At 40.1% G+C, this 19,103-nt stretch overlaps 1 protein-coding gene across 2 annotated transcripts in view; it reads left to right on the top strand.

The window, feature by feature from the left end:
• CSMD1 (CUB and Sushi multiple domains 1) overlaps positions 1 to 19,103 on the top strand; it is a 2,052,675-nt gene that overhangs the window by 1,666,264 nt on the left and 367,308 nt on the right. For both annotated transcript variants that reach the window (XM_073902260.1, XM_073902259.1), the window contains 3 exons: positions 5,851 to 6,039; positions 15,552 to 15,668; positions 17,815 to 18,030. In XM_073902260.1, the coding sequence (XP_073758361.1) occupies positions 5,851 to 6,039; positions 15,552 to 15,668; positions 17,815 to 18,030 (522 nt within the window). The remainder of the gene's footprint in view (positions 1 to 5,850; positions 6,040 to 15,551; positions 15,669 to 17,814; positions 18,031 to 19,103) is intronic.

Below are 19,103 nucleotides of genomic sequence, written 5' to 3'. Positions count from 1 at the left end.
CATGACGTTTCAGGATTCTTTTCATTTCTCCTATGTGTGACAGTAGAGCTGAGCCTTAGAAAGACATGCGTCCATAGCCTGTAGTGAGTTCTCGGACAATAGTGCTCCTTGCCTTTTTTTTTTGTTCAGGGTATCAGTCAAAGAAGATGAAAGCCATCACTAAGCTGGTGCATCTGCATTTGCGGAGTGATAATTGTGTGGGTGTCAGACATTTCTGATCCCTTGGGGTCTAGAATCCCTCCCCCCTCCTACTTGAAAGGAAGAACTGAGAGCTAACTCTGTAGTCACAAAAGAGGGCAGAACTGTCGCTGGTGGTGAAGATGGGTAAGGTCCCCATAGCATCTAACTGCCCAGCCTCTCAGGAGGGACATGGGTCTAAACACCCATGCTGACTTTGGCATTGGGAACTCCTAGTGGTCCTTCCAGAAGGCCTCAAGCATTTTTATGAATTCCTCTGAAGGAAAGTATCGAAAGTACATTAGGAAAATATTACCTGGAAGGACATCACCCTGAAGCTTGATTTGTCATCACCTCAATTCATTTATCAGTTATTATGTATTTGAGGAGAAACAAGGAAATGCGCAAAAGCAGGGGCGATGCAGAATATGGCATTCTTGTAGAAATGAGTCCAGAAATGCTGGCGCTTATTGGCTGGCCTTACAGGTAACCATTACCTGCCGGCTTGAAAGCGGAGTGGATGCAAGAACACCAGCTCAGATGTTCCGTGTTGCTGCTGCCATGGGTGGATGGAGACCTAAGTACTTCTGGAAAACCCTGGCACCAACTTAGAGGGTCATCCTTGTCTGGAAGGAAGCTGAAGGGGCAGTTTTCCTCAAATGTTACTGTGCCTTAGCATTCACCCGGGAATCCTGGTAAAGTGCAGGCTCCTAAGTTCACCTTCCAGCTACAGGGACTCAGTACGCCTGTGCTGCAGGCCAGAAGTCTTGGATTTTTGTCAGGTCCTCAAGGGGGTGGCGTGGTGGTGGCAGTGGGTGCCTGGCCCAGCCCAGGCAGGCCAGGACAGGTGCCGGCCTGACTCACAAGTTCCAGGTGGAGGGAGAGTCTGTGGGCAGGTGGGTGGGGAGGAGGTGCTGGGGGGCACTCATGGAATATAGAAGAATAAAGAGCAGAGAGAAACGGGAAGAGGAGAAGAACACAAAAAAGACACACATTACCAGCCCCGTTAAAATGTTGACCATTTCTAGTATTCTTTGAAGAAATCTGTCCAGATTGGAAGCACTAGAAAACAATTGGGATTGCTCATCCAATGCATCTTTAAAAATGGGTTGTCCATGACCCAAATGACTTCTATCACAGTCCTTATGCCATTTGAAAATAATAATATAGTTCATCCCCCTTTCATATCTTGTCATAAATGTTTGATGCTGTAAACCTTCCTTGCTTTAAAAATAATTCTTTTAACAACACCACTTCATGCCCAAATGGGCACACGAAAATCTACTTTACAAACATAAAGCATTGCAGAAATAGCCACACTCTCTTCAAGATTGACTTCTTTCTGCTGTGGTGCTATAAGGTAATGGGAGCTACTATAAACAGCATTATTTTGACTCTTTTTGAATTGTAAGGCTGAAGGGCCGAAGTCATTTTTTCAAGGTTTTCCTCAGAGCATACCTAGAATTGTAGTTCTGTTCTGTGTGCTGAGTCTTAAATCCTCGATCTTATAAATACAGTGTCCAATTACAGTCTGCCCTTTTATTACTTTTCTCTTCATAAGGGATGTGATAGAGTTCCTTTATATAATAGTCATTGTATTATCCCCACAGAATAATTGCTTGCTCGCTCTGTTTGTTTGTAGTGCTTTGAACGACCACTTTAAAAAAATCACAACTTTGTAGGGAACTTGAAAATAAATGGATGTCTCAAGTATATGGATGTCTTCCATTTAATTTTAGAGCATTTTTGGGAAATGTTTTCAAAGGTATCTTAAAAACATTTCAAGAAATAGGCAAGAGTCACTGCATGTAATTGTCTATATCCTACTGTGCAATTCATACACGGTGCAATTTTTAAAAAAAATTGTGAGACGAAGAAGTATGTTTTCTGGGATGTGTGTGTGTGTGTGTGTGTGTGCACATGCAGATTAGTTTCTGATATTAATGCCATTTCTTGAGATCAAACAGAAAAACTGGTCAAGATGTAATGGCTATAGATGCCACGCAGTTGGAAAATCAGCCACGCTGTGGGCACGGGCACGCACACACACGTGATGGGGAGGGAGAAAGCAGGCCAAGGCTGAGCTGTGAATCTCAGTGAACAATTTAACATGACAGTTCACTTAATTTCTTGGCTTATTTCCTCCTCTGTAAAATGGGGCTGTAACTGCTATTTCAAACCCTTTCAAAGCCTGTGGAGAGTGGCCACCCTTGGGAGATAAAAGATATTCAGAATTTCCATCCCCTTCCTGGGACTAGAACTTGTATTAAAACAGGTAGTTAAGCAGAACTTTACTTCTATCAAATGTACATTAATATAATCTGCACATGGATGGCTTCAAAATCATCAACCTCTTTTTATTCACGGAGAGCAAATTTATCCAATCATGTATTTGACAGGCCAAAGGACAAGGAGTGGATTTATATCACCTATGTCAAAAATGCATAGTCACATTAAGTTCCAAAGAAAAAACGGTTGGGAATGAATTGGCACGTATTCAAAGCTTCAACAAAATCCGCTGATGCCAGTTCTTCTTTGTATGAGGACTCAACACAAGAAGCGGAAAGTGCTCGAAACAATGCTTTGAAGCACTCTCCCTTCAAAGTACTTTGTACTTTTCCTTCAAAGTAAATTGGCCACCTGTCCTCACAGGACACTTTGGTTCATTTTAAAGGTCTGACCCTAGTGAGCCATGTCGCCTACTTTGCCCTGCACTCTTCCTGCTGCCATCTTGTTTTAAAATCCCTTCATATGGTGTGTTTCGGGTGAATTGGTCATCAATCTATTATAATCCTACCACTCAACAGTTATCCTCACATGTACTATCCATTCAAATATATTTTAATGCAAAGGAGTATAATAACCACACATTTTACAACATAATATTTCTGTCCATTATTTTGTAAAAATGAATGAATGAATGAATGAATGAATGATGGAATAATGTTATGACTTCAACATAGTATTTATTTTTTAGTTCAGTTTTACATGTAAGGATTTCTATGTTTACATTTGTATGCTTTGGTTTCTTCTTATGTTTTTCTCTTTTTCTTCTTACAAATTTTATGTGGGAAAAAGTTTACTTACAATTTATCAATATTATTATGAATATTATTCATTAATATATTGTTCTCACACCATCTAAAATAACAACTTCTGTTCTGTTTGCTACAGTGAGTATACTGTTGTTCAGTGATCATTGGAAACCACTGGACAAGGTGGAATAATATAGTTAACTGGTTTGTCAGGGATCTGGGGACCACTCCATTTCTTAGGCAAAGATCCTTTTTTTTTTTTAGAGATTTTATTTGTTTATTTGAGAGAGAGAGAATGAGAGAGAGAGAGCACGAGAGGGAAGAGGGTCAGAGGGAGAAGCAGACTCCCTGCTGAGCAGGGAGCCCGATGCGGGACTCGATTCCAGGACTCCAGGATCATGACCTGAGCCGAAGGCAGTCGCTTAACCAACTAAGCCACCCAGGCGCCCAGGCAAAGATCCTTTTGAGGGAATTCTTGTGTTCATCTATCAACCAGTATCATGTACCCATTTTATATGGGGCATATACTACATATAATCTCTGAGGTATTATGGAAGAGGTCATAAACATTACCTTAGAATATGAATGTGTGTGTAGTGGGAAAGAAAGAGAGAAAGAAAGAGAGCAGAGCAGAGTGAGTGATGGGTTTGTGGACAAATGATAGCCACCTTGCTTTTGGCAGAACCGTATCTCATGCAGGAAAGGAAAGCATGCGTGCATTTGCTGCCATACTTTGCAAGAAGTCATGACAGTTATATCCTGCTGTTTAGGCAGTAGACACATATTAGTTTTTAGGAAATTAGTTAGAATGTTTAAGAAAAAGTTCTTGGAAAAAATGGTGCTATATACATTTATATATTTTTTTACTCTGCTTTTTCTCTTCATTGTTTTATTTTTTCCTCTTGGAAATCTTCACTATGATCATCTTCCATTTTGTGCCCATTATAACCAAACTCTGAGGTTAAGCACACAGATTTGCAAAGGGCAAAATCTGCTTATTTTGCCAATTCTCAACCAACTGCAAGTTCAGGGTGTTCTCTAAATGACCCTCAGTTCTGATAATTTGATAGAAGAATTTAGCACCTACTGAAAGCTGTTATACTCACAGTCACATTCATTACAGGAAAGGATCCAAATTAGACCAGGCAGAGGAAAAGACACATAGGGTGTTATCTGGAAAGGGGGTTCCTACCTGCAGTTTCTGCTTGTCTTCTCGCCTTGGAGTCATGAATGGTGTCACCTCCTCCCAGTCACGATATGTGACAATATGCACAGTCCTGTCAACCTGGGAAGCTCACTGGAGCATCCACATCCAAAGATTTTGTTAGTGTGTCATTACAGAGGCATCATTAATTGAATCATGGGCCACGTGGTTGAACTCCGGCTCAGCTGCCCCTTCCTTGTAGGGTAGCCTTAAGTCCTGTTGGCCTGGGAGTATACCATGAACTAAATAAAGACACCTCCAACACTCAAGAAATTCCAAGGATTTACAGGCGACCTCTTAGGAGCTAGACTTCTCTTGGAAAGCACATCCCGTGCTACTCATTTTTTCAGTGGTGGCTCAGCTGTCCTCCTTGTGATCTGGTGCCTATGGAATCACATTTTGCTATATTAATGAAGAAATATTATCACTTATTGTTTATTTTTAAAAAGTCACCCCTTAGTTGTATATCATGTACTTGACTTAATGAGAGAGGCTGTAAGGTAAGGTACATCACTCCAACTTTGATAAAATCTATGCAATGATTGGAAATGTTATTCCAAAGATCATTAGGGGGACTAAGCAGTCTGAATATTGTAATGATTTCAGATTTTTGACTAATAGCCCAAGTCATAATTGTTATGTTCTAAGCCTTGTTGAGAGAGTTGTGTATAGCCTATAGCAAAGTATTTTTTATTTCTTTGAATGCACAACCATCACAGTGACATCTTCCCTTACTCCCATTTTCCTTATTTGTTCAAATATATATTCTAAAAATAAAAAGAAATTTCAGAGATGGAGAAAAGAAACTCTTATAATGACATAATCATAATCACTTGACTTTTTATAGCATTTTACTTTTTAGCATCTTTTAGCATGGGCTAATTGTAGCCATCTCAAAAGTGGCTGACTTAAGTGCAAATTTGAAAAATGCACGGATGTATGGAATGCAATTTTAGAAAATCAAATCCAGTGTGGTTTTAATTTGCATTATATGTGTATGGACTTGGGTGCCTGTGTGCATGTCTATGAAAGTTGAAGTGTGACGACTGCCAGAATCTAACTGGAACATAAACTATAATAAGAAGGGGGAGTGGAGGGCCAGAGTTAGAAAACAGGACAATACAGACTTCATTTAGTACAGTTCCCTGGTTTTCAAATGAAGAGAAGTAAAATTCAGACATCAAGAGATCATTCAAGGTTGTACTACTTATATGTCATCTGGTAAATAGTTAAAAATGTATCTCTCTACACAGAAAAACAGGGTCAAATATATGAAGATGTATTTTTTTTTTACATTTAAGGATTATTGGATTCACTTGAATACCTTTCCAGGTCTGATAATGTCTCAGAATATTTTATATGTATATGGAACAAACTTTTTTTCTAGAAACCAGCAGAGTTCCATATGCAATGCATTTTTTTCTGTGTGTGCAGGTGTGACCCTGGAGTCGGACTCCTGCCTCGACCCCGGGATCCCTGTGAATGGGCATCGGCACGGCAGTAATTTTGGTATCAGATCCACAGTGACGTTCAGCTGCAATCCAGGATATACACTCAGTGATGACGAGCCCCTGATCTGTGAGAGGAACCACCAGTGGAACCATGCGTTGCCCAGCTGTGATGGTAGGTGGAGCTCAAAGAAGCAGGAAATCAGAAAGAAATGTAGAGATGTGGAAATATTTAAATTGTTTGGGTGGTAAGTGTGGTATTTTACGGGGCAGTATGACATGAAAACTTGTACACCTTAAGAAGTATTTCCGTTTAACGCTTGAAGTTTACCTAGCACATGTCTCTTATGAGGTAGAGCATTTGTTTAGAATGCAACATAAACAATGGTTGTACCAGCCACTGCCCCTGCCCTGCACAGATCTGCTCTTGGAAGTCTCATAACAAATAATAATGTGAATGATCACAATGTATTGCTCAACCTGATGCTCTGAGGTATATAGTTACAATAACCAGGTAACACAAGTATGTTGCTTTGATCATTTGCAAGCAAAGTAAGGGATTTGGCCTCTGGCCATGAATATAACCACATTATAACATTGTTTCTATGAAGAAAACAACATATTTTCCCCATAACACTTTTTCAACAATGTTATAATGTGGTTGTATGCATGGCTTACAGAGAACCATAAAATAAGTGAATTTATCAACAGAAATCATTACACTTAATAGCAAACTATTACAAAAAGTCCCTTGAAAGTCAAGAACAGAACAACTTTCTCAGTATTGGAAATGTTGCTTTATGTTATCCAGAAGATCCTAACTCATCCAATAATTTAAGAAAATGGTATAAATTATAAATATTATAAAGAGAAGACAGTCATATTTGGCAGTAAGTACTAGTAGAAGACTGCATTCAGGAAAAACAAAAATCAGTGGATTTCCACAAAGGATACAACATATTAGAAGTATAATATCTGTATACACTAAAACTTTCAGGAGCATATCTAACAGGAGATATGAAGGCTTATCTTTTTTTTAAGGCTTATCTTAAAAGAATTTAGAAGTTAACGGTAGGATACAAAAGAATAACCTAATAAGTGGGAATACTTAGTACATTTCTAGATGGTAGGGATGAAATTTAAATATACAAATTTTCTACAGAGTTTTAATTTCAATAAAATCTAAAAATAATTTGGATTTTTAATAGAAATTTATAAACATGTTCAAAATTGACCTGAAAGAGTAGAGCCTCCAAGTGGAAATATATATTTTTAAGAATGATAAGAGAATGATAAGAAAGGACTCTCTCTGGGATCAAAGTATCCCAAAAATCACCTTTAATTAAAATAATATGAAGTCGGTGCAAAAATACTCAGATAGATTAGTGATACAGTACAGGTATTCTAGTAACAAATCTATGCCTGTATAGGAACTTAATTTGTTGAAATTATTACAAGTCCTTGAGGAGGGATGACTTAGTTCATAAATGATGTTGGTCAACATGAATATCTAAATACAACTAATGAAAAATATTGACAGTTTTCACTATATACAAATTAAAAGTTCTATTAAAAAAAGGTAAAGGAAAAGGGTCAGACTATAGAAAATAATTGCTCTGGCCAGGTAATGTGTGTGATTGTAAATCATGTTATCATACAAATGGATGGAAAGAAAACAGTGACACACATAAGACTCCAGATCCGTTGGGAAAACACACACACGGGCTGTTCACAGAAGGAGACAACAGGCCCATAAACACTTTAAAATATGTGCAAAAAAAAAATATGTGCACTTCAATGCAGACTCCGGAAAATGCAAATAAAACACGATAATTTCTCCACCTGTTAGATTTGCAAAAAAGTAGAAAGTTCAATTTCTACATCGTTGTGGGATTACGGAGCTGCCTATTCATTCTACCCTACTGCTAGGAAGTTGAAATGATACACTCTTTTTGGAGGAAAGACATAGCAGTCACAGGCTAATGCATGTTGTATATGTGAGCATATACATGTGTGTAATTATAGACACATTAACAGGATATGCACAAAAGTGACTGAAAAAAGACATTCTAAAACTGTAACCCCAATGCTCTCATCTGGGGAGACTGGCAGGCTGTAGGGAGGGGGAAAGAGACTTTCAACTTCTATCTCTATGGGTTTTTTTGTTTTATGTTTATTTTTATTACCATGTTTTATTTTTGTAATTGGAACTCTAATAATGAAAAAAATACATAAAATTTACCCATGTGATTAATAAACAGTGTCAGAACTGAACTCATTAAACATTTATAAAATCTGAGAATATCATAAATAGTACACAAAAGTATTTCCTATATTTGTAAGGTTCTTTATTGGCAATAATTATAACAAGGACACAAAGTCTGATAAAGACCTAGCCCTTAAAGTACTTAGTTGTTATCCATGCATAACTGAACATCAACCAAAATATTTATTAAATCATTTAATCCAAAACTTGCAGCAGGTTAATCATACAAATAATTGTATTGGAATATTTACCTGATATGCGAACACATGACTTTATTGGGTGCCACTGTGCAAATTTAATATTTTTTATTTTAGACTAAAGCTAAAAATGGAATTTAGGAGTGGAGCATATATAAGCTCTGCTCTTGTTTACATTCTCACTTGGGGTGGCTCAGTTGAGCAACAGCTAACACGGGGTTTCTCGAGTCTCGAGATTTTTCAGGCAGAGCTGGAAAGATTGAAAAGTTGAGGTCTCTGATTGTGATGTAAACTCTGTGATGAAAGCACCTGGTTCATCATAGGAAAATACATAACAGTCGTCCAATTAACTAGACTCCTGATCTGGTAAAGAAAATGGAAGTATGCAAGTGAGAGAGACTTACCCTGACCCATCTGAGATCTGTAATTTTGATTTTAAATTGGATTCTTCTCAAGAGAGAACAATACTACTCTCCATGTACTCTTGATTTAACAGGGGTAACTTCCTTTGTTTAAATACTTTAGTATCTGGCCAAGGTTGTGTTTTCTCCTCTGTTGCAGACAACGTAGGCAGACTCACCTGTTCATTCTTTCCCTCTTCTTCCCCTCAAGCAAACCCATGCATGCAGTAGTTAGCCCCTTCTGTGTCCCTGCATATTTCATTGCCCAAATGCCCCCCTCCTCCAGGACCAGGATGCACTCAACATTCACCAGATTCTTCTGGAATCACACCAGGCCACTAGCATTATTAACTTTCTTAATGGGCTTTTCTCTTTATGTGCAGTTCAGTAAAGTTTAACTTTGATTTAATTTAAACTTATAATCCCACATAACCATAGGTACTCTGTCTTAACCCAAGCAAGCTGCTATAACAAAATACCATAGAGTAGGTGGCTAATAACAACAGAAATTTATTTCTCACAGTTCTCGATGATGGGAGTCAAAGTTGGAGGGATAGCATGATGGAGTTGTTGTGAGGCCCATGTTCTAGGCTGCAGAGGGTTCTGTCATTTCATGGTGCAAGGGGCAAGGACACTCTGTGGGGCTGTTTTATAAAAGCAAGACTCAGCCCTCACGACCTGCTCACATCTCAAAGACCTGCTTCCTAAAACAATCACCTTGGGCCTCAGAGATTCAACATGAGTTTTAGGGGAATGCAAACATTCAGACCACAGCATATATATCCACATATGCTTAATCATTCAATACAGTCTCCTCTGTAGAGGAGGCATCTAGGTAGAGGAAAGGGACACACTCCTGGACCAGGTAGACATGGTGGCACATTCTGCCAATTCCCAGAGGTTTGGTGAACGAGAGTGAATGGAAAATGAACAAAATGATCCATAGGAAATTATCTAGGAGACATGAAGTGAGGACAGACAGAGAAGGGTTCCTACTGCTTTGCAAATAACTGACATGCTGTAGAAATGACAGTCTATATTTGACATTTTCCATAGAAAATAAAGCACGTGAGATTTATGCATTTTATCTCCTTTATTTTCTCCCCACTTAAATGCATGTAAATTTGAAATTTAACCCTTCTAAAGGAATTTGTAACAGAAGCTATCTGCTTTGCTTTGGCTTCACTGGAAACTATTTCAGATAATAATAAATTTATGATAAAAGGCTATTAATAGACCTGCAAACATTGGGAGATTTTAGAGTTTGATAGAAGAGTTTAGTCAGTCATGCTTGATTGTTTTCATTTAACCATAAGAATTGTTCTTGTTGTATTTTCAAATATTAAGCAATCTCTTAAACCCCCTGGGTTTTTATTGTGACAAATGATACATCAATATGATATTTAAACATTTAAAAATTCATAGCTATGGGAATGGAAGAAGAAATAAGAATCAATTATAATATTTTATATCACCATGAAAAAAAGAGAAACTCTATCAGTATCTCTCACATCTCCATAGCATTGCTTCATTTTTATTATTTATGCCTTAGCATACTAAAGTTTTAAAGAAATAATGTGAACATTTGAGTAAATTGTTCCCTTATTTTTTTGGTGAAAGACAAGTGCAAGAAAAATCCTGGAAAAATTTCTTCATTCAATAAATATCTTTGTAAACTGTTGACTCTTTCCACCAGCATACTTTGGAAAACTACTGTCTTTTGTAGCCACACAGTCAAGAAATTTATAATCTATTAGCATAGAGAAAGGAAAGACTTATTTTTTAAATCACCCGATAAAATAAGTTTTTATTAGGCACAGGAAAATTGTTTGAGGATAAAGAGATGGAAAGGATCATAGCTACAATTTGGAATCTTGAAAAGTCTTGGAAGGCAGGTGTGGAGATGCATCTTTAAGGATAAGTTTGAGAGGAAGGATTGGAAGTAGGGAATAGTGGTAGTCCAGGCATGGATGTGTAAAAGGGCTGGAGGATTTGGGGGGTAGGAAATCATTTTCTGTGGATGGATGGAAGATCCAAGGTCGTTCAGAGGTCTTTCATGCTAGTCCTACGAGCATGGACCTGGTTCCATTGGCGAGCTTCCAAACTGGAGGGTGCCATATTCCCAAAGTGGGGCTCGAGCTTTCTGTGAGGAAAAGCTGAGGATGATGGCAGGGCTTGGAACACATCCTCTGCTTCAATTGAGCAGCTCTAAATTATTCCTCCTTTTATTGGTAGGGTTTCCTTGTAAAACTTCTTTTGGGGAAAAATTCTAGTTTAAATGGATGAATGAAGGAATAAAATCAGTAGCTCTTTAGGACATAGAGAGTCCATGGATAATTGGAAATAGAATACCACCCCATTAGGTTTTTGCCTTAAATAGAATTTTTTTAGCACTTTAAAGGAAACAAGGAAAGTGGGGAAAAACAAAAGACAAACAAATCAGGCAGGATTCTGTGGGCTCCCGCTGTTCATCTCTTTATGGAAGAGGCAGGAGGACAGGAGCTGAGGCACGAATCAGACAAGAGAGAAACGCACCACTTTCAGGCAGAACGACAGGTAAGAAACAGGTGCCTTCATGAAGACAGGTCTGTTGTAAAAAGGTTACGTTGGGAGAGCCTTAGCAAGCAGTGGGAAATTCAGCTGCGCCTTGAGAAGGAAGCCAGTGATTCCCGTGTGGATTTGAGATCTGTCGGGTTTGTCATTAGAGCTGGTGCTGTGGAAACAAAAGGTGTCTTCCCAGGAGGGAGGAGAATATGTCAGCTCTTAATTCTTCTGTCTCCATCGCCTCCCGAGTGCAAAAGGTCTGACACCTAGTATGTTGTCTACATGATTTTTCTCTTGTCTGACGCTAGTTCCAGCAGAGTAGTCATACAGAAATAAACATTAAAGCCAGGGTTTGGGCTCTACAAAATAGCTGTCTGCGCACTGGAACGCGTTACAGGACTTTGGCCAGGGTCTGGCAGTTGAGAGCGAGAGTCAGGTGATGGGCAGTGGACACCTGCACAATCCATGGGCAGTCTGTGGGCTTTGCCTCGGACACCAGGAGGCCCCCGCCAAAGACCCTGCAGTACACTGGCCGCCACAGCCTGTCACAGAGCAATCCATGAACATGAGGTCGACTCAGTCAGTCTGCACTCTCTCCATCCTTCTATTGCCTACGCAACAGTCCACACCCTGGGAGCAGACCTCTGCACAGATGGACGTGCAGATGCACGTAGCAATCACTGGGCAGCCCCATCAGCCCACTGTACTCTAATCACCTAGACCGCCTTTGAGTTCTGAGAACCAGAAAAGATTCTTGTTCTCAGAATAAGTCATGCTCAGTTACCTCTATAAATTATTTGCCTTGTCCACTTGGACATAAATGTTGGAACAAGAGGGACTTGTCTGTGTTACTTATTGTTGTGTGCCCAAGAGCAAACAGGAGGGCTTGGAAAACAGTAGGAACTTCCTCTGGAAATTATTTTGGATGGGGGTTTGGGTGGGTGAATGGGTCAAAGCAGAGAGCTAAAGGCAGAACTCGAACCTGTTTGGGTGGTTCATCAGCTCTCCTGGGCAAGACTGCTATAGATGTTCACCTCTCTTGTCTCTCCTAGTCCCTTACACCTGTGTTCTCTGCCCAAGAGGGTTCTAGGATAATGTCTCTAGGTCTGTAACAGTGGGTGCAGAATAGAAACAGAAAAGTAGAATTCAAGACATTGTAGCCCTAAGGACAGCAAACGTAAAAGTTTACTGTGTTTTGTACAACTATCCAGAAAAGACTCTGCATAGCAGGAAGAAACGGACGATTGTCATTCAGATTATATGCAGCGCTGTCTGTCGCTCTCCTGGGGGGAATGCAGGTGTGTCTGTGTGTGAATATGGTCAGAGACCAACGTGGACAGTAAAAACAGAGTGTGGATGAGAAGATTTTCATTTAAAAATCTTCATAATGAGTGAATTAGACTATGTTGCATTTGCACGTATACGACTCAAAATGAGCAGTGGACTTGCTTTCTTACTTTGCTCCTAAATGGCAGCTTGATTGTGTTAGTTCGTGATTTCTGGGTTGTGCGTTGAATTGAAGGAAGACATCAGTGGTCAGATGCCTTTCCTCCACGCTTCTCCCCAGTATATAATCATCAGTTTTATTTTGATGGCATGAGGACAGAGGATGAAGCAGAGATTGATAAATTTTATAGTTTTTAAATGTAGCTGGCTAGAAATGCATTTTTACCAGTTTTCTACAGCACGTGCAGATTTTAAGGTAAAGATTACTACAAATAACTGTATATATGATATCTCAACTTTACATCAAATGGTTTTCATTGATTATGGTTAAATCCTTGATAAATATTTGAGAAGCTGATGTCCTGACTTACAAGGACCCAGTCACGCACAGATGAAAGGTTATGGACATGTTGCTTCTGTATTGAGGGCTGCGCAGTCTCCTGGTCCTCGACCCACTCCATGGCCACTCCTTTCCCCTTCCCTCTGTTGGAGCTACTCACCTCCCTGAGCTGCTTGCCACTGGAAGGGCCCGGGCTTCCGCTCCCTCAGCCACACCCACAAGCCCCACATCGATGGTCACTTCTGCGTGTGCTCTTCTTCTGTCCCTTGGTCAGACTTGTATGTCCACTTGCCACGGGTATGTAGGAGGCATCCAGCTTCATGGATCTGAAACTGAACTAGTTTACACCCAAAACCCACTTCGCCCAAAGTCCCCCTTCCCCTTCAGTTCCTTCACACTCAGGCTTAAGACCTCACAGTCATGTCACGATGCCCACATCCCAGTCACGAAAACACAGCCGTGGCTCTGCCTTCACACGATGGAGAGATTCTGACCACTTCCCACCACGTCTGCTGCCACACCCCGGGCAAGGGTCCTACCTGCCCTACCCTCTGCCATCCTCCCCGATTCTCACAGGGCACCAGCGACCAGGCGGCCGCCCCGTGAGCACCTGCCCTGCCCACACAGGAGCCTCCACGGCCCCTACCTCTCACTCACACAAGTGACAAGGCCCTTACTGTCCAGGAAGTGTTTAACCCCACTGCTCATGCTCCCTCCCTCTCCTCTGTCCTGCGACCTGTCCCACGCACAGGCCCACTCAGGCCTCTGTCCTTGGGCGTTTCTCTCCCTGCAAGTTCTTTCCAGGTCTCCAGTGGCTCCTTCATTTGTCTCAAGTGCTTCTTCATAGGCCACATTCCAAGTACGCTTCCCCGACCACCTGCCCTAGATTGCCCCCACCCCACACTACTCGGAGAATATTCTATTCTTCTTTCCTTCTTCCTTTATTTCCCTGGTGCTTATCATCTTCCAACATCATGTATAGTCAGCTCTTTACATTAATACGGGCACAGTCTCTCTTCTTCAACTGGATTTTTGACTCCATGAGGGCAACGATTTTTGTCTATTTTGTTAATCATTTCCAGTGCCAAGGGCAGTGTCTATTTGTTGAATGAATTAATTCCAAATGCTATATTAATTTTACCTCCTTCATAATGAAATGTAGAGTCAATGTAATTTTGAGATGTGAAAATCTTACATTGTTAAAATATTCCAGAACTCAAAAAGTTTCTGTTTTGCTGATTTTTATATAACTCTCCCCATGTGGTTTGCATATTCAAAGACAAATTCTGCTCCCTTAAAACCTACAATGAGTGAGCATGATGGGAAGTATCACATCTTTCAACAAATTAGCTAATTCTTCTGCAAATATTACTTATGTAACTAGTTTTGAGGAGACACGGTTCAAGATGTTCATATTAATAAGAAAAAATATTTCAGGTATCAGTCATTTAATGATAATCTTATCTAGTTCCAAAAAGGAAGCGTGAATACATGTGTGCATAGAGGGGACATGGTGACAGAGAACTGAATCTTCCTTATTACACTGATTCTCTAAATGTCTCTACTTCCCCATTCAAATGATTATATATAGCTTTTTTTCTTCCTTCAAAAATGGATTTCCAGGACATTTTGAACAGGCCAGATTTTGTTGATGAGGATTGAAATCAACTGAAGAGCGGCTAAGAGCAGCAGCTCTAGAAAATGCAAACCAGCACCATTTCTGAAGCTCTGGTTGTATAAGTCAGTGTTGTCCTGAGAAACAGAACCAGTAGGATGTGTGTGCATGTGTGTGCACACATGTGTGTGTGCACACATGTGTGTGTGTGGAGAGAGAGTGAGAGAGAGGAAGGGAGGAAGGGAGAGAGATTTATTGTAAGGAACTGGCTTGCCTGGTTATGAGGCTGTCAAGTCCTAAGACCTCCAGTGGACAAGCTGGAAACACAAGAGAGCCGATGGTGTAAATTCGAGTCTGAAGCCTGGCAGGCTCCTGACTCAGAAAGAGTCAGCATTTCAGCTCAAGCCCAAAGGGAGGGACAAAACTGACACCCCAGTTCAAAGTGGAAGGTTCAGCCTTTTTATTCAGTTCAAGCCTTCAACTGATTGGTCATGGCCCACCCACATTAGGGAGGGCAGTCTTCTTTGCTCAGGCCACCCATGCAAATGTTAATCTCATCCAGACACATCTTCACAGAAATGGCTGGGAATCCCATGGCCCAGTCAAGTCGCCACACAAAATTCCACTCCAGCTTATTTTGCATTATTATGGCCTTATGCTGTGTTATTTCGCTAGGTTTTGTAGTTTAGAAAACCTTTCTATGGCATATTATAATTGTGAGTAAAACAAAGTTTCGGTTTTGTTTTATTTTTCTTAGAGTTGATATTTGATATTCCTTTAGTCCTTGTGCAAAGTAAATGTTACTTTAAAAGTACTTTATTCTAGCAATCACTGTGAAACTTTAATACTACAACAATCATTTTCCTTATCGTTTTAAGCCCTCTGTGGAGGTTACATCCGTGGAAAGAGTGGAACAGTCCTTTCTCCTGGGTTTCCAGATTTTTACCCAAACTCTTTAAACTGTACATGGACCATTGAAGTGTCTCATGGAAAGGGTAAGTCTATTACACAGATTTTATATGTACAGAATAATAAATAATGTACAAACATGAGAACAAACAAAAAAGTGTGTGTGTGTGTAATGAGTTAATAATTTCTTCACATATATTTTAACTGTTAATTTTGATGTTTTGTATTATTTTAGAAGAAAAATGGTCTAAAATGATTGATGTTACCATAAAGGTAGATTCCTTGTTTTATTTTCAATCAGGTAACTTGGATTTATGCAAGTAGGTATGCTTGAAGGTATGCTTGAAAAGCAGGCATGATGGTAAGGAAAAGAGGTATACATTAGATAAAACACAAAAGCAATTAAATCAAAGGAAATGAGAAATTATCTAAACTTTTCATTTCCATGATGATAAATCTAGGATAATTTTTTTTTTAAAGAATTTATTTATTTATTTATTTGACAGAGAGAGACAGCGAGAGAGGGAACACAAGCAGGGGGAGTGGGAGAGGGAGAAGCAGGCTTCCCGCTGAGCAAGGAGCCCAATGTGGGACTCGATCCCAGGACCCCGGGATCATGACCCGAGCCAAAGGCAGACGCTTAATGACTGAGCCACCCAGGCACCCCTAGGATAACATTTTTTTAAAAACATTTTATTTATTTATTTGAGAGAGAGAGCATGAGCAGGTGCAGGAGCAGAGGGAGAGAGAATCCCAGGCAGACTCCCCGCCGAGCAGGGAGCCCTACGCGGGGCTTGATCCCAGCACTCCAAGATCATGACTTGAGCCGAAAGCAGACACCCAACTGACTGAGCCACCCAGGCACCCCCTGAGATGATTTTTCTACTTTCCTTGGGTTCTAAATTTACTCAGTATTATTAGACATAATAAATCATTTATCTTCATAATCCAGTGATGATTTATGGAGCTGATTTCACTATCTTCATTTTATAGGTAAGTATCGTAAAGGCCATGAAAATTGGTAATTTGTGCAAGAAATGTAGTTCATAAATCCTGGATATAGGACTGTGCCCTGGGTCTTTTCTGTAGGACTGAGTTTGTCATTTTTAAGGAAATAGAATGAAATTCTAATCACATGTCATGGAGACATTGTCTTTACACTTAGATTTGAACTCAATTTGATATTAAATTGACATATTTGATTATGTACCCTATATTACACTATGCTAACATGTATCATGAATGCATGTTAAGAATTTCCTTGGGGTGGCTGGGTGGCCCAGGTGTTTAAGCATCCCACTCTTGATCCTGGCTCAGGTCATGATCTCAGGGTCGTGAGATGGAGCCCCACGTCAGGCTCCGTGCTCAGCTTAAGATTCTCTCTCTCCCTTTGCCTCTGCTCCTCCCCACCATCCCTCCATGCATGCTCTTTCTCTCTTAAAAAAAAGAAAGAAAGAAAGAAAAAGGATTTCCTTGAAGGAAATTAAGAATAAAGAAGGAACAAATTGTGAGTGACCAAGAATTTGTCATCATAAAAATTAGTATTTTTATTTAAAAGGAGCTATTTGTAGTTAATTTTATTATTTCTACCATAGGAATCCATTAATACGTTGTCGGTATGGTTAATATGAGAACATATGCATAAGAGGAACATAAAACTGTGATTTCAAAGAATTCTTCCTTCAGTTATATAAGTTTATATGCTAGATGTCCAACCTAAGATTTTATAAAGGATAGTTGTAAATATAAATGGGAAAATTATCTGGTCCTTTATTCCTCTGGGATAAATGCTTTCCTAGTGACCATTCCTAGGTGCGGTCTACGGTGAACATGCCACCATGTTGTACTTGCATGTCTGTGTCTGACTCAGAGTCTGTGTTCTTGTCCATACCTATAACCCTATGTGCAATCTACACCTGTACTTATATGTCCTTACACATTTATTTTGACTATTTATCCCCTTCTTGCATTTCTAAATACACTCTATCCATTCTCTGTATTTTCCTTTGAAACTTGCATATTGTTTGCATATTGAAACTTGCATATTAACTTGCATATTGAAACTTTGCATATTAAGGTTACATTTTGATTCAAGAGTTTGGTGTCTCTAAGCCTAGAAGAAAATATTTTTCCTCAGCTGTTTACTGATAGCTCTCCCTTCCTCTCCCTCTCTTCCCCTCCCTCCCCCCCCCTCACTCTCTGTCCCCCTCTCACTCTCTCTGTGCCTCTCAGGTGTTCAGATGATCTTCCACACCTTCCACCTCGAGAGTTCCCACGACTATTTACTGATCACAGAGGATGGGAGTTTCACAGAGCCCGTGGCCAGACTCACGGGGTCTGTCCTGCCTCACACTATTAAGGCAGGTTTGTTTGGAAACTTCACCGCCCAGCTTCGGTTCATATCAGACTTTTCCATTTCCTACGAGGGCTTCAACATCACGTTTTCAGGTAAGTTGTTCTCTTCTGTGGTTTCTCTTCTCGGGCAATAATAGTACCTTTCGTGTGAGCGTATGCGTGTGCATATGTGTGTTTGCACATGCATGATTACAGGTAAGTGTCCGAGCAATGATAAGCATTAGCTGGTGGGCAGAAGAGGCTGAGCCAACCCGGAAGAAGTACGAGAAGACATCTACCCGGCATCCACGAAATGACGCTCACAAATTCTCATCCCTGAAAGATTGTTAACATCACTAAATTCTCCTGAAAAGCCCTTCTCACTCACTTCTCCTCACCAATTCGATCAAAATTTCTGAGCCAATATCCTTATTGGGAGAGTCTCAGGGGAAGCTGCCATCTGATTATTTTGGTTCCTGCCCTCCAGTGGATGCCAATACTTGTCTTGAGAACCACCCCTAGAGTGAAAAAAGCAAAAGAAGGGTGAACACACACAGCTGGGATGAGCTTTTCATTTCCTTTAATGCAATCATGCAGAGACAAAGCCATCCTCCAAAATCATGTAACATTTTAAATTATGATACATACATAATATTTATGCAGGGTGTCTGTTGTTTCATACATTGTCTGTCCAGGTTAGATTGCTTGATATGAGTGGTGCTGTGAATGGTATCACTGTGTTTTTATAGATAAGGAGAAATTACACACACTTAAAAACTGGTCAACCATGTGTGAGATAAATTTAATCACATAAACTGTGTTCAGTGACCAGATGATGGTCAGGTCCCTGCATGAACACAGATAGAGCCCTGGCCATCAGAAAGGGGACTCCTGCTCTAAGATGCTGATGGATGTAAACAGTTACATAAATTTGCATTTCTGTGTTTGATGCTTTGAAAAGGAGAGTGTTTTTTGCTTCAGTCCTCATAGCCCAGAGCTAATGCTGTTTTTATAACATAGTTCCTGAGTCCCCTAATCACCAGTGATTTCTTCTACTTCGAAGCTCCCATCCATTCCTTAATAGCCTCCAGTGCCACTTACAAGATTCTTCGTCACAGTATGAGTATTTATCTTATCTCCTGTTGTAACGCTGAAACGCTGAGGCAGAGTTTCTGTGCCTTCCCCCT

This window comes from Callorhinus ursinus, unplaced genomic scaffold (assembly GCF_003265705.2).
Source record: "Callorhinus ursinus isolate GAN/ISIS: 27379988/994484 unplaced genomic scaffold, GSC_fseal_2.0 scaffold17, whole genome shotgun sequence".
Taxonomy (NCBI): domain Eukaryota; kingdom Metazoa; phylum Chordata; class Mammalia; order Carnivora; family Otariidae; genus Callorhinus; species Callorhinus ursinus.
Note: the sequence above shows the minus strand (reverse complement) of the source record. Positions and strands in the feature narration are given on the sequence as shown.